The sequence below is a fragment of the Argentina anserina genome, chromosome 6 (genome assembly GCF_933775445.1).
Source record: "Argentina anserina chromosome 6, drPotAnse1.1, whole genome shotgun sequence".
Taxonomy (NCBI): Eukaryota; Viridiplantae; Streptophyta; class Magnoliopsida; order Rosales; family Rosaceae; genus Argentina; species Argentina anserina.
The window spans coordinates 3,803,777-3,826,222 of record NC_065877.1 but is presented as its reverse complement, the minus strand read 5'-3'; the positions used below and the strand labels follow the sequence as shown (position 1 = coordinate 3,826,222).

The window sequence follows — 22,446 nt, the reverse complement described above, 5'->3', positions numbered from 1 at the left end:
TGCGTTAGACAACCTTTTATGTTATGTTTTGTTATTTGTTGTACTAATACCCATTATTTATTATTTTTTAAATTATTAAATTAAATTCGGTCGGTTCGGTTTTAAATCGGTTGGTTTGATCATGTAAACTATTTTCAAACCGTTTAAACCGGTTTCGGTTTGGTTTTCTTCATTTTCTAAACTACATCTCTTCGGTTCGATTATCTGGACTACATTTTCAGTTCAGTTCAATCAGTTTTTCTTATTTAATTTGGTTTATGCCCACCCCTAGTTTTAGCTAGCCTCAACTACTTCCGGATTTGGGTAAGTTTCAAAGTACCGATACTTCACCGAAAAACATACAAGTTCACGTAAGGCTTACGTACGTTTCCTTGTTGTTCATCAAGAACAATATCCAATATCAACCAATCGAGAGGACCACATTAAATCACGTACGGCCGCACGAATTTAATTTTGACAGTTGTAGCTAGTTGAGCTCAATTGTAAGGCTCGATTTAATATACACGGATGAATTAGTCCAATGCTGTGTGGTAATCAATAATTACATTCATGATGATTGATCATCTGAAAATGAGGCTATGTTTTTCTAAACTGGGCAAGAACGTGATCGGTCAATCAGCTTTAACTAGAGGTGCATGGCTGCAACAAAACTAAGGAAGCTTAATAAATCGAAACTATGAACTTGACATCTTGACACTAATTATCATTAGCATATAGGCTGGCACCTGCCTGTTAATTACTGTTCAGGCTTACTCAGCCTAGCTGGTCCATGCCTGATTGAACTTAATTGCTTATTGAGGCTTCATAGTTTTCCAAGTTATGAGCAATATGCCTGGTACTGTACGTTCTCTGTGCCACTGCATAAAACTAGAGCTATATATATATATCAGCATGTATATATGGTTATTAATGCATACATATGATCGATGACTGTAACTTGCTTTGGTAGCTAATTCATGAGAACGAGCTCAGTCTAACTCTCTTTGGTATTTAATATGAGAGTTGAATCTCCAACAGTGCCGATCGTACACCAGCAAAGAAAGAAATATTGATTATTATTTCTAGGGTTTGTTGATACCTGCGTGCAAAATACTGACTTACAGGCACAACATTTACGCCTCTACGGTGGTATGTTACCGGCCGATCACACAACTACGTACACAGCTATCAAACATCCAACCGATCAGATCATCACATATATATTTCTTTCCGAAAACACTGATCGAGATATATACAAGTACGTACCGGTAGTACACAAATTAATCACTGTACAATCTAATAGCATTCCAATTTCCAAGTAATGAAGTACATTACAGTACTGGAATTTGATCGATCCGTCGACATTGAACTTTCGATCATGGAACTCTTAATGTCTGCACAAGTGAATGGACCCCTTTACAGATGGATGAGATCAATGAAACTTACAGTATTATATTTTTGCTGTAACCAAACATAAAATCTTCCACGTACATATTGATGGATAATAACTCACTGCGAGTCATGAAAATTTTGCAGCTTGTTGACAGCTTATATCAGATACCATCATACCAAGTTTTGCCACTTGAATTGCCAGCAATCTCGGGCCAGAAAATCCGAGAAATAAATTTCCCAGCACTCATCTATGGTCAAATAAAATTTGCTTATTTTGCCAGTTTATGTAACTTATTGAGGATGTTTTCTTCTTTAAATATTATTCACAATCTTCAACTTCCATCTTTCTCAATGCAATTTCTTTTGGCTTTCTGAAAAGTGCGTTAATTAATGAAAAGTGAATATCATGCGAGAATCATATAAATTATTTTTCGATCTTTTGCTTGAGAAAGATGCTAGCTAGTCATGCTACTGTTTCAATATTTCATTACTAGCTAGTATGGAGTTTTGGTGCATTACATCATTACACGCATTTCTGTTTTCATAGTTTTTGTGAATTGTGTATTCAGTATTTATGGTGAACCAAATTTCCTAGTTGTGGCACCACATGCCTTATTGTCTCGTGACCCACCCTTTAGCTGTCTAGCTTTCTTGGTTGGTTGAGACTTGAGAGATTGTACGAATAGCTCTTTGATTGACAGGTTACAATTCTCTCTTATCTAGTGTGATTGCCAAAGAGTAATACAATGACAATATACGTATAATGAAGCGACAATTATATGCTTATCATTTTGGTGGTTATCATTTTGAGACTAACAATAACCCGTACGAGCAATGAATCCTTTAATTAGTTAATTTAATCGTTATATAATCCATCCATTTAAAAGGTAGAGAGATCGAGGCCAACAAAACCACAACACACCACAGTTCATCATTTGTTTATATTAATTGATCTCACTAACATAAACAACACACCATAGTTCATCATTTGTTGGTTAAATTGGTAGATTATCTATACTATTATAACTAAAACAGTTTTTGTCAACCAAAAATCACGTGAAGTTGCAGATAAATCTTTACAGCATATGCTAATTTAAAAAAAAATATATATATAAGGGATAAAAATGTAAAAACAAAAACAAAAATAAAAACAGAAAAAGAAAATTATTTTCTTTTCAAGATAACTTCCATGTAATGCAACCAACCCACTATCTCCACTATTATTAGTAAAATCTCTATTTGTTCTGAAAAATAAAAATTTATCACATCTATAGGGTGTGTGTTTGTTCTAGTCTCACTAATCTATAGCGCAAATATATATACGTACAGTTACATAATTATAATTTTGTCAGTGATCAGGTCCTAGGTGAAAAATATTTGTCATGGATCTAAATAATAAAAAAAGTCTCGGAATATATTAATAGAAAAGAAGACATCTCGAATTTGATCTATAAAATTTGTTGTGATCAATGATAGAAATGGAACAACGTTGGCATTTTTCATGATTGATGACTCTACCATAAGAGGAAACAAAAGCTCTAAATGTTTATATCTAGACGAGTCAGCTATGAAACAGAGGCCAGGGCCACAGTACTGATCATATTCTTCAATCCACTGGGTATCATTTCCCATTATATGACCTATATTTCCAGCAATTTTTAACTGTTTATTTCTCACCCAAGACAGATATAATTTGACGCTTTGTGAGATTATAGGTCTTTTGCATGTAGATGTAGTAGTCGACGTAGCAACAATAATGCTAAACGTTAATTATGATTAGATTTGACGAGTCGATCCTAAGTCCTAACATTCAATCTGAAAGAGCTAGGGTACTCTTCCCATTCCAAGAGAAGAATATTTCCACCTTACAATAAGGGTATAATGGTTCAGTTTTCTTGTATTTTCCTCAGGGTAAAATTACTTCACATTGTCACACCCGTTTAATTAACCTTTAATATCATCAATTACAACTACGACTCATCAGAATATAAACATATTCAAGCAATTATATCGGGAATATAATTGAGAGACTAGAATCTCACATCCATACGTAAATCAATAATAGAGAATAATTCATACATGTATCAACAATTTATGAAAAGAAGTCGTTTAAATCTACAATTTTTACACTGAATCGAGACAAACGAGTAGGTTTATGAAATTCTAGTGGCAAAAAGCCGTCATATGCACCAAGACAGCTGGAAACAGTTTGCATTCCTATCCTTTTTTTGATCTGATTTTGCATTCCTATCCCATATCTCACTAAATGCCTTGGCCTGAACGGTTGTAATCCTTCATAAACCTCAACAGAGATGTTTGGCTCGACCATTTGACCAAGTAACCTACCAAGAATCACATCTTCCAAAGGCAGAGCTGTGCCTACAGTGACATCAACAATGTATATCGCCCCACATAAACACTACACAAAGCCAACAGGAATACCAATCAACAGTGTACCCATCACCAATAGAGTAATCACAAATCATAATAATAATACTCAAAAAAAAAAGTGGGGAGGGAAAATAATAAAGTGAGATGACTGATAATCAGTCATGTTCATAAACCGATCAAGGAAATCCCAATGAGTACATGACAGAATTCCATGCTTGTGTTTTACTGTATGTTCTTATGTTCTACTTGTACAAGGCATTATCATCTATCTATCTAATATCTATCTCAGTTTGAACTCACCACCTAACCACTGATAACTCCATCCCTTCTTCTAGTCTCTCAATTATATCCCCACCATTCACATACCCAACTTCTCTTTCCATGTTTGCAAAACTGAACGATCTCACTTGTTGTTTTTGGATTTGGGTTTTCGAGAAGGTTCAAGGCTGGTGCTTGAAAGCTCCATCTCCGCTTAGATTCAGATTTCAGAAGCACATTTGACCCACACAGAGGAAACCTTTGTAGGTCTTTGTGTTCTGTTGGCTATATATGTTATTTTTAAGTCAAGTGGGCTCATTTGGGTTTGTTTATTGAGGCTTACCTGACATTGGTTTCTGGGTTTCTTTTTGTTGGTCAGAGATCTGGAATTGCGGGTTTGATACCTTTTTAATTGGATAAGGAATGTCGAACTGGTTTCAAAGATCTGGCATTTCAAGGTTGCTGTTTTGAGACTCATTGTAAAGAGGTAAAGAGATGAGTTTGTCGTTTCAATTATTGAGATAGGATGATATTGTTCGTGTTGCTGTGAAATCTAAGCTGGTTCAGTTCATGATCTGATCTGTTCATGTGTTTGTTGAACTGCTTTGGTTGCTTTTCTACTTTGGTTTCTGGGCTTTTGGTCTTGATCCTTGTAAATTGGTTTATGCGGTTATTGCAAATTCACTCCTTTATTGTTATTGGTGGAATTGATGAAAAAAGATTGTAAATTTATCATTGCTAGAGAGTGATGGATTTGGAATAACAGTGTTTGATATGATGCTATGAATGATGAAACAGAAGCAATGTTGATGTGTAATTTGGCTATATGTAGGGATCTCAGTATCTGATAGAATGGCCTCTGGTCTCAAAGCAGAGTTGTCCAAGGAAGTTGTTTTTGGTCTGAAGGTGTGGGAAGTGATCGGAATAGCTGTTGCATTGTTTATCATAATAATCCTCACTGTATTATCACTGTGCCTCACTTCACGTAAGAAATCAAAAAAATCTGGGGCCAGGATTCCTACCAGTCAAATTCCAACCGTCTCAAAAGAAATTAAGGAAGTTCGAGTGGAGCAAATATCTACCGGTGATTTTGTTCCTCGTGATGGAATTCTTCTTACCATTCATGACAAATCCAGCGACAAAGAATCAGATAAGGTTATGGTCCATCTGGGTATGGGAAAGTCAAAGAACGGAGAGAATACTAGCCGGTCAGGTTCATTTAATCATTTAGAAAAAGATGGGGGAGGGTCGCAGTCTGGAGAAGAAGGAAGTTCTACCAACGGTACAGTGTATAAGCCTTCTTCATCGTATCCCATAACTGCTCCATCTCCCTTAGTTGGTTTGCCTGAATTCTCGCACTTGGGTTGGGGCCACTGGTTTACATTAAGGGACCTGGAGCTTGCAACAAGCAGGTTTTCAAAGGAAAATGTCCTTGGAGAGGGTGGATATGGAGTTGTATACCGGGGAAATCTCATCAATGGGACTCCTGTTGCAGTTAAAAAGATCCTAAATAACCTGTGAGTCAACTGTTTATGTCTTGATTCAATTGTGGGATGCCACTCTTGTTTCCATGTATTGTATTAACTCGAACTGTAATTTTTGTAGTGGCCAAGCAGAGAAGGAATTTAGAGTGGAAGTTGAAGCAATTGGCCATGTGCGCCACAAGAATTTGGTTCGTCTCTTGGGATACTGTGTGGAAGGCACTCACAGGTACCGCTTTGTTTTAAAGCAAACAAGTTTATACAATTTATTGAATTCGTAAATGGGTTATTGAAGTACATATAATTCACTGGACTATTTGTGGGGGGGGGGGGGGGGGGGGGTTAAAGAATTTTTTGTGGCATTCTCTTCTTAAAATTTATATGATAACTATCAGTTTGATGGTCATGCAAAGTATTAGTTGCCCTGATTTCTCTTCAAAACTTCAGGATGTTGGTTTATGAGTATGTCAACAATGGAAACTTGGAACAATGGCTTCATGGAGCTATGCGTCACCATGGATATCTCACATGGGAAGCCCGTGTAAAGGTTCTCCTAGGAACAGCAAAAGCGTAAGTCGAATTAATTTATGTTCTTTTAATGCCAAGTTGTTGTTCTTACTTAACAAAGATATACTTTTTCCAGTCTTGCTTATTTGCATGAGGCCATTGAACCAAAAGTGATACATCGAGACATAAAATCAAGCAATATATTGATTGATGACGACTTCAATTCCAAGGTATCCGATTTTGGCCTGGCCAAGCTGCTGGGTGCAGGAACGAGTCACGTGACAACTCGTGTTATGGGAACATTTGGGTAAGTATACATTCTATAGCATGGCCACTTTTACCCTGATAAGTGATAAGTGATGTGCTTTCAATTTTGTATGTCCAAAACATACAATAAAAGACTGATTAGAGAATCATTCCTCATTTCTGATCCCTAACCCGATTTTTTTTTCCTGAATTTGTTTTTTCAGATATGTGGCCCCTGAATATGCTAATTCTGGACTTTTGAATGAAAAGAGTGACGTTTATAGCTTTGGCGTTTTGCTCTTAGAAGCGATCACTGGAAGAGATCCTGTGGACTATGGTCGCCCTGCTCCTGAGGTATTTGCAAGCTTTAACATGTGCTATATCAGAAGTAAATTTATAATCCTACTATACCACATTTGTTTAAGCACAGATCATGAAGGCACAAGAGGGAAATTAGATTTAGATATAGTAAAACCATCAAATAATGAACAGTTACGGTTGGAAAATATAATTGGAGTGCAGATTTATCTATGCCAATATCGGTCCTTGTTAACCTAATCATTTCTGTTGGGTATAAATGGCCTGGTTATGGAGTTATGTATCAAAGCTTAATTTATTTGCCTGACTGAAAGTGAGCCCACCTGACTAATATGGTGGCATTAAGTTTTGATTTCCAAACTAGACTTTAGAGGAAGAAATGTACTATGGCATCTATATATGCATTTAAGATCCGGTTGTGCATAGAAAGCTAGAAACAACCAATCCACTGAATGGTTTACTTAGACAACCCAACTATCACCTTGACAAAACCCCAGTTGTCTAATACTCCTGACGACTTTTTAAACTGCTTTGTCCTGATCTCCTTACCTGTTTTAGCAACTCCAAGTTCTACTGTAGTTTGTTGACAAGTGCAGTTTAATATTAGAAGAGGTATGCACAAGTAGTTTTTGACATAGCTAACTAGATATGGATATCCACAACAGGACTGTGAGGCAAATCTTATCTATAACTGTATGCATTAAGTCAAAAATTGCACTGATGACTTGCTTCTGAGTTTACTCATGTAGCTTGTTCCTCTTTTCATTTATTCTTTTGATCACTTTTGTGTTTTGGGTCGGAGAACTGTCTGGAAGTTTTATAATGCTGACGCTGAACTTTACAGGTAAATCTTGTTGACTGGCTTAAAATGATGGTTGGAAGCAGAAGATCAGAAGAAGTAGTTGACCCGAACATTGAAGTCAGACCATCAACAAGAGCCTTGAAACGAGCACTCTTGACTGCTTTGAGGTGTGTTGATCCAGATTCTGAAAAACGACCCAAGATGAGCCAAGTTGTCCGTATGCTTGAGTCCGAGGAGTATCCTATACCAAGAGAGGTCAGTATCTAATTGTTTAGAACACTTGCTTACATGGACTGCGAGTTTAATTCATGTCTGGGTCGAGAGAATCAACCCATAATATTACCAATGAGGTTGGGCTACTTTTGAGTAGAAATCTGATTGAATTTTCTCACCAGTTTTGTTTATATTTTAGCCTTGTTTCATCATCTCAATATATCACCTACCTTGGTGTTCCCTTTCAAATGGACGGGACTGGAGAAATATCCTCCATTCATCAAATACGTCAAATCTTAATCTATGACCAAAATGCTTTCCATGCAAAACATAACTGATTCTCTGCTCCTTTTCATTCTCATCCAGATTCTATCCCATTGCTCTCTGATCAAACCATTTCTTTTCTTAGCTTAGGATTCAAAGCGTTTTAACTTGTACTAATCCCCAATCAGGTCTTTTGATTGGGGAAAGCTAGCTAATTACTGGATATTGAGTATTAGAAATTTGGCTCAGCAAGATATTTTCAGCTGTTATCTAAGAATAAGTTTTTCTTGCTGCCCAGGATCGAAGGAGCCGAAGAACTCAAGCAGGTAGCATGGAGATCGACTCCCAAAAGGAAAATTCAGATACTGATCGGAGTGATTATCCTGTTTCAAGATCAGAGAGTAGAGACTACCAACAGCGATAAATACCAGTAATTGATTTTTCAGGATCTGAGGGTAATTCATAAATATTTTTTTTCTACTCTTAAAATTCTTGGGTTTGGCGAGCTCGTACTATCTAGGACTTGGAGGAAGGGGCTCATTTGGGAGGGGAGACGGTCCTCGTATTCTATGTTCTTATTTATCTTTCCCTTGCCCCCAATTTTCTTTTTTCTTGTAGATTAAGAGATATATATTGTTTGTGTATGGAAGTGGTGGTGTTTGTGGATTGTGGACGGTGGAGAAACGCTAGACAATGAGTTTGTACAGAATGGTGATTGATCTTCAAATTTGTTGGATGCAATGCTACTGTTTAGTCTGATTGCTTAATTTGACTAACTCCAATGCTGTTCACTTTGGATCTGTCTGAAAGCTACTGCATGTAACTTTTGCTGTAGATCAAATATGGAAAAGATAGATGACAAACTAAAATTTAGAAGCATCTACCTCTGTTCAAGCTTCAGTCATAAAATAGAATGAGAAGTTGAATATCTGTTGCTTTCAAAAATCAGAACGATGAGCTTGTTAATGACGCATCGAACTCTCACTTGTCTAGCCCGGCCCATTTTAAGTGGGTCAAAATCGTGTTTGTGCCGGTTTATTTATTTTTCGTACCGGATTCGGGCCGGTTTATTTGTTTAAATATTCAGCCCGACCCGGTTACGGTCCAAGCTCATGTCGAGTCTGTGCCGGGTCAAGAAGCGGGCTGGCCCGATCTATTAGCTTTATAAGACAAAATTAACATAAAAAAATTGTGTAATTAGAATATTTGTTTTATATAACTATTTAGAATATTAAAATAAATAAAATACTATAACATATTTGATAATCTTAATTTTAAAACGTTATATATGTCAAAACTATGACTTTTTAATCATTTTTTTGATAATATTTGTGACATAATGTAATTAAAATAATTAAATAATCAAGATGTTTATATTTAAAAGGTCTAATATTCAATTCTCATTATTATAATTATTTAAATATTTATATAAATAATATAAAATTATGTGTTTAACGGGCTGACCTATAAATTTATCGTGCGGGCCGTGTCGGACTAAAAAGGGGCTCGGACCGGGCTCATGAGCTAAAATATCTAGATTCATCCCGGCCCATTACAATAACAGGCTCAGACCAGGCCGATTTTTAACGTGACGGGCTCGGGCTTTTCGACCCACTGGACACCTCTAGTTTCAAATTACATTTAAGTATCCTTAGTGGTTGTTGTCGTTGAAGTAAAAATAACTGTAACTTGTAGCAATATGAGACTAAAATTTACTGGGGATACTCAGTCAAGGGTTTAAGGTTAATTGTAAAAAGCCATAAATCAAGGTCATGGAAGGTGAACTTTAGGAATGGGGTGTTGATTATAAGTTTTACAGTCATGGTTGCTTTTTGGTCTTAGTACTCGATTTGTTCAAATTGATTGCATGATGAATGCTGAGAACTCGTCCCAGAAAACCTAGCAATTTTTTTTCCTACTGAGTCTCTTTTTGGCTGGCACTTCTTTTTAATTATGTAAAAAATTCTCAGCATTATGAACTTTCACCGCTATATGGATCAATGCGTTTACCTGTTTGGTTGCAGGGAGTATGATGATCACCAGTTCAGCTGTGTTCCGAGTCCAATAACTTTAACTCTTTAAGGTAACAAATCTTAAATGCAACTTTTCCCTCTACATAAGAACATGGTGAGCTACAATGTATGAAGAAGAGGGATGTAGCAATTAAGAGTCAAAGATACTGACAGATAGGCTCATAATACACAAGTCATTCGGAAAAAAAAAAAAAGCATGGTTAGCTTGTATATCTTGCCAAGCAAGCAATGTTTTGCTAAATGGACTTCTCTTTGTTTAGTCAGATTGCTAATGATATATAAGTAAAAATAGATCCACATCTCTCTGTTTAATAATTAAAATGTGGTGCGTAAGCAAGGGTAAAGTGATGCAGAACCTCTTGCCATGCTTATTTCCCAAGTATTCTTCTCTATTAAGATTTATTGAAGTAGTCAGCATAATATTATATCATGCTGACTTTGAACTAGTGATTAGCCAAACCTAAACCCAGGAACAACTAATTTTGATTTTTGAGATATGGCAAGTTTGATCCTTCGCAGTATTACATCGTTACAACGGTAACATGGCCTGCAGTTATATAATTGATAAAAATTCAAAATTACTTGCTCAAACTGTGTTATTTGACCGAAACCATATGCTCAAGCAATCAAAATGCAGAAATATGCTTATGAAGGGCTATGAACATAGAGCTAAACAGGGTATATTCACTTACTGAATCTGAGGATTAGAAAGGCGTGAGAATAGATAATCTCATTGACTAATCCAGATCCTGATTGTACATAAAACTATTAGTTAACTAATCTAAATACCATGTAGACTATTTGAGATCAATACAGAAAAGGTCAACAATTCTCCCTGTAGAGCTATGAGCAACATACTAGCTCACATGTAAATTTCTGTATTTAAATTCTCTGTTTGGAATTTCCCCCATTGGAGAATATATTATAACAAGCATCATTTTCAACTTGCTTGGGCACTAAGATTAAGGGGAAACCCAGCTTAGGAATCCTGCATATTTATATACTCCTCCAGTCAGTCATTCTACAAGTTGTCTCATAGTTAACAACTATGGCTCAGATAGTTGGCAGAGATGACATAGAGTCGTTAAGAACTGAGTTGGAAGAGATAGGAAGAAGCTTTAGGTCATCAATTCAGAGTCATAACTCTAGTTTCCGAGCCAATTCAGAATTGAGTTCTGCCAAAGGTGATACTGATGCTCAATATGCTGTGCAGTGGGCAGCCATTGAGAGACTGCCAACGTTTGAACGGCTCAAATCATCTTTGTTTGACAAGGGTGATGATGGAAGTGAACTTGATGGTGAAGAAAAGCGGGTGGTTGATGTCACCAAGCTTGGAGCTATGGAAAAGCATGTCTTCATAGAAAAGCTCATTAAGCACATTGAGAATGACAATCTTCGTCTCTTGCGTAAAATTAGGAAAAGAATCGACAAGTAAGCACTTCCTTCTCTTTTGCCTTCTTATTATATATGTTTCTATTCAAATGAAGCTGATGCTGCACTTACTCATGTATGCTTCAACAGTCTACTGTTAGCCTACATGCCAGTGGATATATGACTGCATTCATTATGCATGGAGAAATCTTAATAATCAAGTCAGACAAGGTGTTCTTGAAAAATATGATATTTTGTCATAGGACTCATATCTCTGTTTACCTAATTTCCATTCTGATGTGCTGATAGTACGTGCGATGGTTGTACTTATCCTGTTAGTTTGTTCATTCATGTGGTAAAAAATGTTTCCTTGGGGTTCATCCCGAACTATTTTTGTAGGGTTGGAATCAAATTGCCCACTGTGGAGGTGAGGTATAAGAATCTGAGTGTGGAAGCAGTGTGTGAGGTAGTTCATGGAAAGCCCCTCCCAACTCTTTGGAACTCTGTCAGAAGCACGCTTAATGTAAGTAGAAAAAGTTCGCAATATAATTAGGAGTACGTTAGCTTACAAGTTCTGTTTATTTGTTCAATTCGACTTCAGGACTTCTAAATATGGTTTTGAATTTTTCTGCATAGCTCTTTACCAAATTTCCAGGTTTGAAAACACGTGAGGCGAAGATAAGCATAATCAAAGACTTTTGTGGTTCAATAAAACCTGGAAGGTAGTCTAGCATCATTCACTTTACTGTATTGTTTGACTTAACTGATCCAGTTTTCCTTGTAGACTTGTAGTCTTTGTTCATGTGGACCTTTCAGTTCTTATTCATTCTATTGCAGGTTAACTTTACTGCTTGGCCCCCCAGGATGTGGGAAGACCTCTTTTTTAAAGGCTCTATCAGGGAATCTGGAAAAATCTCTCAAGGTTTTGTAGTATCTCTATAGATAGTCTATACTACTTGAATGTCTTTTTAGTTTTTATTGATTTGGTTGTGAGTTGTGACATGTTTATCTTCTTATTTCAGATTGTTTTTTTTAAATGACTTTTTCTTCTACAGTTCTCTGGCGAAGTTACTTACAATGGACAGAAGCTAGCAGAGTTTGTTCCCCAGAAAACATCAGCTTATATAAGCCAATTTGACGTGCATATTCCTCAGATGACTGTCAGGGAAATACTTGATTTTTCAGCCCGGTGTCAGGGAATTGGAAGTCGAGCTGGTACTTTTGCTGAGTTCTACATTATTGTTACTAGTTGAATGCAACCTCTTAATGCAGGATAGTAATGGTTTTTTTTTTCTGCCTACAAAGATATTATGCTGGAAGTCAGTAAAAGAGAGAAAGAGGCAGGGTTTATTCCAGATCCAGATATAGATACCTACATGAAGGTCCTTCAAGCTTTTCTGATATCCTTCTTTCCTTGTTTAAAAGTTCATTTGTATCATGCACCTTCTGTTACCATTTAAGGCTATGATACCTTTGTTGATTATGACAATGAAATAAATCATAACAGGCTATTTCTCTCCAAGGACTAAAAAGAACCCTCCAGACAGACTACATTTTGAAGGTAATTCTCTTCAATTTTGGCTCTCTTTTCCTATAATGTGTGTCTGCAACTCTTCATAATTTCTTCTTGGTCATTGTTTTGCAGATCCTTGGACTTGATATATGTGCTGACACTCTAGTTGGAGATGCAATGCTAAGAGGTATCTCTGGTGGTCAAAAGAAGAGGTTGACAACAGGTATTGCAATTAAAGATTGGTTATAACTAACATTTGCTTGTTGTACTGAGGCTACTAATTTCCGACATCTACTTTGACCTACCTTATGGATGTGTATGGTAATATTCCAGCGGAGATGATCATTGGTCCCACAAAAGCTTTGTTCATGGATGAAATCACAAATGGCTTAGACAGTTCAACTGCATTCCAAATTGTGGCTTGTCTTCAGCAGCTGGTGCATATAACAGATTCTACTCTACTAGTTTCTCTTCTTCAGCCAGCACCAGAGACGTTTGAGCTCTTTGATGACCTTATTCTAATGTCAGAAGGGAAGATTGTTTATCACGGTCCCCGGGATCATGTGTTGGAATTTTTTGAGGGTTGTGGGTTTAAGTGTCCTAAGAGGAAAGGGGTTGCTGATTTCATCCAAGAGGCAAGTAAATTGCAGCTTGTGATGTTTTTTGTTTTATTTAAAGCAGAAATTTTAATATCTTAATTCTGCAGGTAATCTCTAAGAAAGATCAAGCACACTATTGGTACGGCACAGAACCTTACAATTATGTCTCTGTTGATATGTTCTTGAAAAAATTCAAGGCATCTTCTTTTGGAAAGAAGATAGATGAGGATCTTTTAGAGCCATTTGATGAACTTCAAGACAATAACAATGCTCTTTCCTTTAGTGTGTATTCTCTTTCGAAATGGGAACTTTTCAGAGCTTGTTCGTCAAGAGAACTTCTTCTCATGAAGAGAAATTCTTTTATCTACGTATTCAAGACAGTTCAGGTCAAAGTTTGTGATATTAAATTAATACCTTAAAACTCATTTAGTGGTTCAACACTTAATTTCTAGTTCAATTGTATTTTTAAACATGGTAACATTTTCTCACTGCAGCTTATCATCATTGCATTTATCACCATGACTGTATTTCTGAGAACTCGTATGGATATTGATGTTCTTCATGCAAACTACTACATGGGTTCCCTATTCTTTGCTCTTACCATACTTCTTGTTGATGGAATTCCTGAAATGTCTATGACACTTCAAAGGCTAGAAGTTTTCTATAAGCAGAGAGACCTGTGTTTTTATCCAGCTTGGGCTTATGCAATTCCGGCAACACTTCTGAAAGTACCTGTTTCTTTTGCGGAAGCCCTGGTTTGGACTTCTCTTACTTACTATGTCATTGGATACAGTCCTGAGTTCCAAAGGTGAGTTCATCTGAATAATAAGCGTATGCTATCTATACTTTGAGCTTTCTATGGATCATCATTATCTTACTGACTTGTCATCGTAATTTTTAATTTGGAAGTTAGGTGCACAAGATATGTTACATAGTATCTGCTAATTGTGGCTGAACTTTTGTTATGATATATTTCTTTCAGATTCATCCTCCAGTTCTTTCTACTTTTTGCTGTTCATTTAACATCAATATCCATGTTCCGATTCCTGGCATCATTCTTTCAGACCATTGTTGCCACAATGACGGCTGGTAGTTTTGCAATATTGTTCCTGTTACTGTTCAGCGGATTCATTATCAAAAAACGTAACGCTGTTCTACCTTTTCTTCCCTATTATTTTTAAAAATTAACCAAAGACATATACTCAATCAGTAATGTTGGTGCTTGCAGCTTCCATGCCTGGTTGGTTAGGATGGGGATTTTGGGTTTCCCCACTGACATATGGGGAGATAGGTCTTTCAGTGAACGAGTTTCTTTCTCCAAGATGGCAAACAGTGAGAAATATACTGTCATTTCTGTTCATTTCTCTTATTTGAGGCAACTGAAAGTGCATTTTCTGGCTTACAATTTATATTTCCTCAGATGCTATCAACAAACATTACTGTCGGGCGTGAAACACTTGAAAGCCGTGGTCTAAACTTCAATGGATATTTCTATTGGATATCACTTGGTGCCTTATTTGGATTCACGTTGCTTTTCAACATAGGATTCATCTTGTCATTGAGTTTCTTGAAGTGTAAGTTAACTTCCTTTCTTTTTCTCTTTTTCCTTTCTGTTGTTCTATTTCAACTCGAGAACTGGAACTTGAAACACATCGGTTCCTCCTTTTCTCTAAATTCAGCTCCTGGATCATCTCATGGTATCATTTCACATGAAAAGCTTGCCCAAATTCAAAGAACTGATGATACCCTCGATGATGCCCAAGTGAAAGAAAACTCAAGAATTTATCCTTCTAAAACCACCGGTAATGCTTACAAATTTTACTATAAGCTTTTAGTTCCCTTAATTGTCTCCAATGATTCTACAGATCCTTTACCATGCCTTTTCTTCGATGAGCAGGACAGATGGTCTTACCTTTTACTCCATTGACACTGGTGTTCCAAGATGTGCAATACTATGTTATTCCCATGGTAACCCTGTGTTATTTAGCATAAAGTTTAATGTGTTTGTAGTGCTAACGTGTTTTTCACATCTCATGACATTGATGATTGCTAATTTTCATATTAGGAAACCAGGGAGCCCGGATTTAATCAGAAGAAACTTCAACTTCTAAATGACATTACTGGGGCATTTAGACCTGGTGTTCTTACAGCATTGATGGGCGTCAGTGGTGCAGGAAAAACTACTCTCCTTGATGTTCTTGCAGGCAGAAAGACTACTGGCTACATTGAAGGGGACATAAAGATTGGTGGATATCCTAAGGTTCAAGAAACATTTGCTAGGGTATTGGGTTACTGTGAGCAAACCGATGTTCATTCTCCACAAATTACTATAGAAGAGTCTCTGATATTTTCTGCTTGGCTGCGTCTGGCTTCTCAGATTGATTCAAAGACAAAAACTGTAAGACTGATATTTGTAGATGACATGATCAAATGTTTCCTTTAGGTTCATATCAGGCTAAAATTACTATCATGTGTTGCAGGAGTTTGTCAATGAAGTCCTTGAGACCATTGAGCTTGATGGAATAAAAGATGCCTTGGTTGGAATACCTGGAGTTAGTGGTCTGTCAAATGAGCAGCGTAAGCGGCTTACAATTGCTGTTGAGCTAGTTTCGAATCCCTCCATAATCTTCATGGATGAGCCTACAACTGGTTTGGATGCAAGAGCTGCTGCAATAGTCATGCGAGCAGTGAAGAATGTAGCTGATACGGGAAGAACAATTGTTTGCACCATTCACCAACCGAATATTGATATATTTGAAGCATTTGATGAGGTAAAACTAAAAATATTTCTTTAACAAGGTTGATACAGTTACTTGTGTTACTTGTTGCAACAACTATCATCAAATCTTGATAAGTAATTAACTATTTTTCATTTGAAGCTAATTCTTTTGAAAACTGGAGGGCATATGATATACTCAGGACAGGTGGGTCAGCACTCAAGTAGAGTCATCGAATATTTTCAGGTTAGTTTGCTTCTGTCATGGATTGGGACATACTAGTTGCTTTAAGCAAAATAAGTTTATTTTTTTTGTACAAATGTAAACCTTTTTTTTTGGTCTGAAAAATTTAAACCTTCGAACTTCATGGCACAGAGTATTCCTGGGGTTCAAAAGATCAAAAGTAACTACAATCCAGCAACCTGGATGTTAGACATCACTTCTACATCAGCTGAAGCTGAACTTGGTGTTAATTTTGCCCAAATTTACAGAGAATCTAGTTTATATGAGTGAGTACAGTAACATAATTAATTATATTGAATTGAGCATTGATTGAGTAATGTTATTTTTTTAAAGGTTTCCTTGATATGAAAGCTTTCCTATATAATACATTTACATTTGCAGGAACAATAAAGAGCTTGCAAGACAGTTGAGTACTCCCCCTCATGGTTCCAGAGATCTGCATTTTGCTACCCGGTTTTCACAAAATGGCTGGATGCAGTTCAAATCTTGCCTATGGAAGCAGCACTTATCTTATTGGAGGAGTCCTTCGTATAACTTGATGCGCATCATGCATACTGTGGTTGCATCTCTAATTTTTGGAACATTGTATTGGAACCAAGGGAAAAAAATGTAAGCCCCCTCTTATCTGTGCCTAGCTATGTAGTTTCACCTAATGGAACAAGTGTTCAAATATGTTCTATTGTATTGTCAAGTTACAACTCAAACCTAAGTACCTAACCACCTTCTTTTTCCATTTCAATGACTTTTGTTAGAACCGACCAGCAGAGCTTATTCAATATATTTGGTTCTATGTATGCCGGTGTCATCTTCTTGGGCATAAATAACTGCGCAACTGTTCTGCAATATGTTGCAACAGAGAGAACTGTCATGTATCGAGAAAAATTTGTGGGGATGTATTCACCATTGGCTTTTTCAGTTGCACAGGTACACTTTCCTTAAATGTATACATACTTACAAGTTAGTACCAGTAAGAAGCTTAAATTTGTTGTGCTGCTAAAGTTCTTGATTACTGTAGGTCGCAGTGGAACTTCCCTATATATTTATCCAGGCAGCCTTATTTATGATCATCACATATCCAATGATTGGATACTACGCTTCAGCCTATAAGGTTTTCTGGTATTTCTACGCCTTATTTTGTTCACTGCTATACTACAACTACATGGGAATGATGCTCGTCTCGTTGACACCAAACTTCTTGGTAGCTGCAATTCTGTCCTCAGTGTTCTACACATTGTATAACCTATTTTCTGGTTTTCTGGTTCCTAAGCCGGTAAGCCTTAGGCCTTAGCCTACCCTTTTTCACTAACGTGTATGAGCTGAAGTAGATAGCTATAGTAAGATGACGAAGATCACTTTGATATTCTATTCTTGCAGGAAATTCCGAAATGGTGGATTTGGTTGTATTATTTGACTCCCTCATCTTGGTCACTAAACGGTTTGCTCACTTCACAATATGGAGACATAAACAAGGAGGTAATCGTATTTGGTGAACCCAAAACAGTGTCTGCCTTCTTGGAAGACTACTTTGGGTTTCACCATGATCAGTTGCCTCTAGTGGCAGTAGTTCTCATTGCATTTCCCATAACTTTTGCATGTATTTTCGCCTACTGTATTGGGCACTTGAACTTCCAGAGGAGGTGATTGAAATCTCCTGTTCATGTATATATGTATATTATAGCGAGGAAATTAGTTCTTTGTAGTTTCTGTCACTGGTAGCATACGATTGTAACATTATGTATTCATACTCATCAATAATAAAAGGTAAATAGCACCAACTAGTAGTGTGAGCTTTGTGCTTTATCCTCTTGTCCAGCTAAATAGCTAGACTCGACATAAGCGTACTATAAACAAAAACATTAGGGTGCACAAGCACAGTTTAGTCCTAACAGAGAAGCTAGAGAGCTATTTTTCTACTTGTTTCATTCACCAAACTCAAAGCTCCACAATCTTCTTCTCGATAAAATTCAACGTGCCAAATGAAGCTATTTGATAGAACAAAGAAAAGAGAAACACACGAGCACACCATCAGATGCAAGCAATAGCAAGCGTCTTCTTGATATGGAAGAAGCAAATCAGCTGCTATTAAGTAGAGAGACCAGAATCACACAACAAATTACATGACATATAAATTATAGTATTACTATTAGGTTCCTGCCACAGAGGAAATACTTCCTGCCATGATGTCACAGACCAGTCCCATACATGTCACATAGAATTATAGAAAAGGAAGCATACAACTTATAGGATTGAAAAGCTCAGCACTGCTTTAATTTGTTCATGAATTTATTCGGCCATGTTTCATACCAATTGAAGGCCCGTCACTGTAGCTTTCGAAGCTACTGTAGCTAACATGACCCCTCTATAATATATAGTAAATAATAATGGATGAGACTTATATAATACTATAAACTACTCACACTCACACTTTATTGGATGTGTAAGAATAAATAGTTATTTATTTGATAGAGTGAGCGGTTAATTTCCGGAAAAAAAAAACTTCATTGATTTATTCAATTGAGAAAATTGATTGTTATACACATGTCTGTATAGTATCAGTTAGCAAAGAGATTTGCAATTTCAGCAGTTCACATTTTGGTGAAACTTTTGGCTGCCCGCTTTATAGTAATAGGGATGCATACATGACTTTGGGCCGGGTCTAAAACTTGGGTCAAACGATGTTCTTCAATGTCACTCAACATAGTTTAAATTGAATATTATGTTACTAAGGAGTTTACAACGAATGTTAATACTTTAATCAATAATGGGGCTTCAGTGAGAAAACCGTACTGAGAAATTTTTCAAATTGTACAAAGAATTACATGGCAATGTATAGTGGTCTTTCTTTCCAATCTGTAATATCCCGATTTTTCGGGTTTGCGTTGTAAAAATTCGTGTAAGTCATTTAACATGAGAATTGAATAAATCACATTTTTTTCGTTTTCTCGCCGATGTCAGACGAAACAAGAATCGACTTCGGAAATTGAAATTTAAAACGTTACGTTTCCGCGACACGGGAGTCGACTTTTACTCCGTCGCTCGTCTCTGAAAACTTTCTTCACGGAAGTTGTAGAGCTCGTCGATACGATTTCGTGGACACATCACTCACCTTAATCGGACGTCGTATGTGAAAGTTATTGACGACGGAAGTTGGATTCGATTTTGGAAATTGTATAAAAGGAGATTTTTAGAAACTCTAGTTTCCAAAAACAAAAATTTTTTAGAACCAATATTTATTTTATTTGAGCAAGAGTCTCTCGGTTGTTGTACAATAACATGTGAGGATTGTATTGTACGTGGTTTTAACTTGAGTCATGTTAAAACGTTTTTCTGTCTTCGGACCTGTCTTCAGACGTGTTGGTAGTATCGGAACATAGCCTTGGCCAAGTGACAGTTACGATTTAGTTAGAGCTCTAGTATATCTGTCGATGTACTGCATGAGGGGTAACAGATGGGTTACCTATGTCTCATGAGTACCCATATTTGTGTGATATTGGGTAACAAATGGGTTGCCCAGTGTCTGACGGTGTACTGCATGAGGGGTAACATATGAGTACCTAGGTCTCATGAGTACCCGTATTATAAATGTAATTTGGGTAAACATATGGGTTGCCCAATGTCTCATGAGCACTTATATTTTCAGATATTATTGGACATCCAGATGGGTCGTCCTGTGACTTATAAGTACATTTATAATAAAATATTTTCAGTATTTTTCTCTTGCATACTATGCATGTTATACTATTGATTTACTCATACGAGCTGCAAAGCTTACCGAGTTTGTGTTTATAATCCCGATGCACCTATTCGATGGTGTACGTGATAGTTCTGTAGGTATGAATTAGCGAAATTGGAGGGTTACTCTGAAGATTTCGAAGTTCATTATTTCTATTTGTGAGGATTGAGCGGATTTTGCATTTCCATTTGTTATAATATTTGAATTATAAACTCCTTTTGTAATAATCAAATCGATTGAGTCGTACTTTGAACTCAGTTCGATCTGCTGTAACTATAAGATGATTTCAAACTAATTAAGATTATTTTAGAGTTTTTCATGGCTTCAATTTCGAGTTCTTTCACTTGAAAATTCGAGGTCGTGACACAGTCACAATTTGACACTTAAGATTTGATTTAAAAAAATCATATTTAAGTTATTTTATCAAAGACTATTTTGAGTTTCTTTTGAAAATCATACACCTTACACTCTAATATCATAAACTCTAAAACCATATATTATAAACCCTACACTCTAAAACCCTAAACCCTAAGCTCTATACCTGAAATTCTAGTTCAAAATCATTAATACTCATAAATGTCATTTCACAAATAAAATATGTAAAATTATAATTTTAGTTTAATAAATACACGTGTCAAAATATAATAAGTGAGAAGAACCACTGGACATTCATTCTAATCACCATTGGACACTCCAGATTTAATATAAAAAAATCATATTTAAGTTATTTTATTAAAGACTATTTTGAGTTTATTTCTAAAGCTCTACATCTTATACTCTAATACCCTAAACTCTAAAACCTTATACCCTAAACCCTACACGGCTACACTCTAAATTCTAAACCTGAAATTCTAGTTTAAAATCATCAATACATATGAAGGTTATTTCACAAATAATACAAATATGTAAAATTATAATTTTAGTGTAATAAATCCACGTGTCAACATATAACAGGTGAAGAGAATTACTAGACATTTATTCTCATCACCATTTGACACTCAGAATTTATTAAAAATATATATATTTAATTTATTTTATCAAATACTATTTTGAGTTTCTTTCTAAAACCCTACAACTTATACTCTAAAATCCTATACATAAACCCTAACTCTAAACATGAAATTCTAGTTCAAAATCATCAATACACATGAAGGTTATTTCACAAATAATAACAATATGTAAAATTATAAAATTAGTGTAATAAATTCACGTGTCAAAATATAACAGGTGAGAAAAACCACTGAACATTATCACGTGATTCTCCAAGATGACTGAAATTTTTTTCAAACCGTAGATTAGATTGATTACATTGATTACGAACTCTGGTCCCATTAGCAAATCTGGTTTATTATTTAGGTGTAGATTAGCTAATTTGAATTATCAATTTGATTAGTTTTTTTTTTGTTGAGAAGAATCAGTTTGATTAATTTCTTCCATGGCCTAGGAACAATTTAGATGGAAGTATTTGCCAAGCTATGCTCACAGTTTATTTTCTGGAAAACACCAATCAATCTACAATCTGGACTACTTTGTAAAGCTGCGATCACAACAGGAGTAATTTCTTTTGAAAAAGCTTAGACTCCAATTCGAACTTTTGTATGAAGGCCCCAATCCACTGTTATTGTCTGGAAAACACCCAAAAAGGTTGAACATATGTTTCCACTGAATGAGGATTGAAAGCATATCCTATGGCTTGTGAAAGCATTAACCAACACATTGGAGAACCAAAGTTCAACTAAAGTCTCATTCAAGTCGTTAACACTATGAACTTCAAACTCCCATTGGTCGTTTTATGCCAAGGCATTAGGCATATATAAAAGGCAACAACATATAACCAAAAACTAACACCGATGTCGCAGCTGAGCGAGCTTTCTCTTAGCTCTGCCCCTAGCCGCACATTTTGCAGTCTTCATATCTTCCCATGGTCTGAGACTCTGAGTCATAAAAAAAAATAAAAAACAGAAAACTTAAGTGGACGGAATAAGAGGGACTCCAATATATACAAAATTAAGGCTGGCTATTAAAGGAACTCGAGGTGTGAGGCAGCAACTAACATCGACCATATTTCTTATTTTTGTTCTAACTGTTTCATAGTAGTCGCAATCCAACATTCTTCAGATTTCACATCTTCAAATTCCCTGAGTCATAAAGAAATCAATTAGAAAACATAACAAAAAGACAAAATTAAAGGGACATCGTATTACAAAATAATGCAGAAAATTACAACCAAGCATGCATAGAGGTTGTTACGGGAGCTTTGTATTTCGGTGTGTCTGCTCAGTGAGACCTACACATAACAAGTCAAATTCAAAGGGCAAGCGGTGTGCCGGCCTTCGACCCTTCGAAACTTAAGTTATCATTCGGAACGGAATAAGTTCGAGAGTTA

The 22,446-nt window shown here is 36.2% G+C and overlaps 2 protein-coding genes across 2 annotated transcripts; both read left to right on the top strand.

Annotated features, from left to right (window-relative positions):
• Positions 1-3,913: 3,913 nt before the first annotated feature.
• LOC126799731 (probable receptor-like protein kinase At5g18500) lies at positions 3,914-8,592 on the top strand. The gene is made up of 9 exons (XM_050526990.1): positions 3,914-4,283; positions 4,400-4,507; positions 4,853-5,537; positions 5,626-5,730; positions 5,949-6,071; positions 6,145-6,315; positions 6,479-6,608; positions 7,417-7,629; positions 8,150-8,592. Exons 3-9 carry the CDS (start codon positions 4,873-4,875, stop codon positions 8,273-8,275), a joined length of 1,533 nt encoding a protein of 510 aa, XP_050382947.1. The 5' UTR covers positions 3,914-4,283; positions 4,400-4,507; positions 4,853-4,872; the 3' UTR covers positions 8,276-8,592.
• Positions 8,593-10,932: 2,340 nt separating this feature from the next.
• On the top strand, positions 10,933-18,056 carry LOC126799750 (pleiotropic drug resistance protein 3-like). The gene is made up of 24 exons (XM_050527017.1): positions 10,933-11,315; positions 11,655-11,778; positions 11,892-11,977; positions 12,093-12,177; positions 12,311-12,470; positions 12,561-12,637; positions 12,763-12,816; positions 12,901-12,991; positions 13,102-13,403; positions 13,475-13,753; positions 13,862-14,175; positions 14,350-14,510; positions 14,596-14,699; positions 14,788-14,941; positions 15,047-15,169; positions 15,262-15,335; positions 15,433-15,765; positions 15,848-16,138; positions 16,247-16,330; positions 16,460-16,593; positions 16,709-16,936; positions 17,080-17,251; positions 17,343-17,597; positions 17,702-18,056. Exons 1-24 carry the CDS (start codon positions 10,933-10,935, stop codon positions 17,966-17,968), a joined length of 4,335 nt encoding a protein of 1,444 aa, XP_050382974.1. The 3' UTR covers positions 17,969-18,056.
• The last annotated feature ends 4,390 nt before the right edge of the window (positions 18,057-22,446 follow it).

Coding starts and splice junctions, on each gene's coding strand:
- LOC126799750 (XM_050527017.1), top strand. CDS start 10,933: ATGGCTCAGATAGTTGGCAGAGATGACATAGAGTCGTTAAGAACTGAG. Junction 13,754..13,861: donor ACGTATTCAAGACAGTTCAG/GTCAAAGTTTGT, acceptor TTCTCACTGCAG/CTTATCATCATTGCATTTAT. Junction 14,176..14,349: donor TACAGTCCTGAGTTCCAAAG/GTGAGTTCATCT, acceptor TATTTCTTTCAG/ATTCATCCTCCAGTTCTTTC.
- LOC126799731 (XM_050526990.1), top strand. CDS start 4,873: ATGGCCTCTGGTCTCAAAGCAGAGTTGTCCAAGGAAGTTGTTTTTGGT. Junction 5,538..5,625: donor AAAAAGATCCTAAATAACCT/GTGAGTCAACTG, acceptor TAATTTTTGTAG/TGGCCAAGCAGAGAAGGAAT. Junction 6,316..6,478: donor CGTGTTATGGGAACATTTGG/GTAAGTATACAT, acceptor TTGTTTTTTCAG/ATATGTGGCCCCTGAATATG.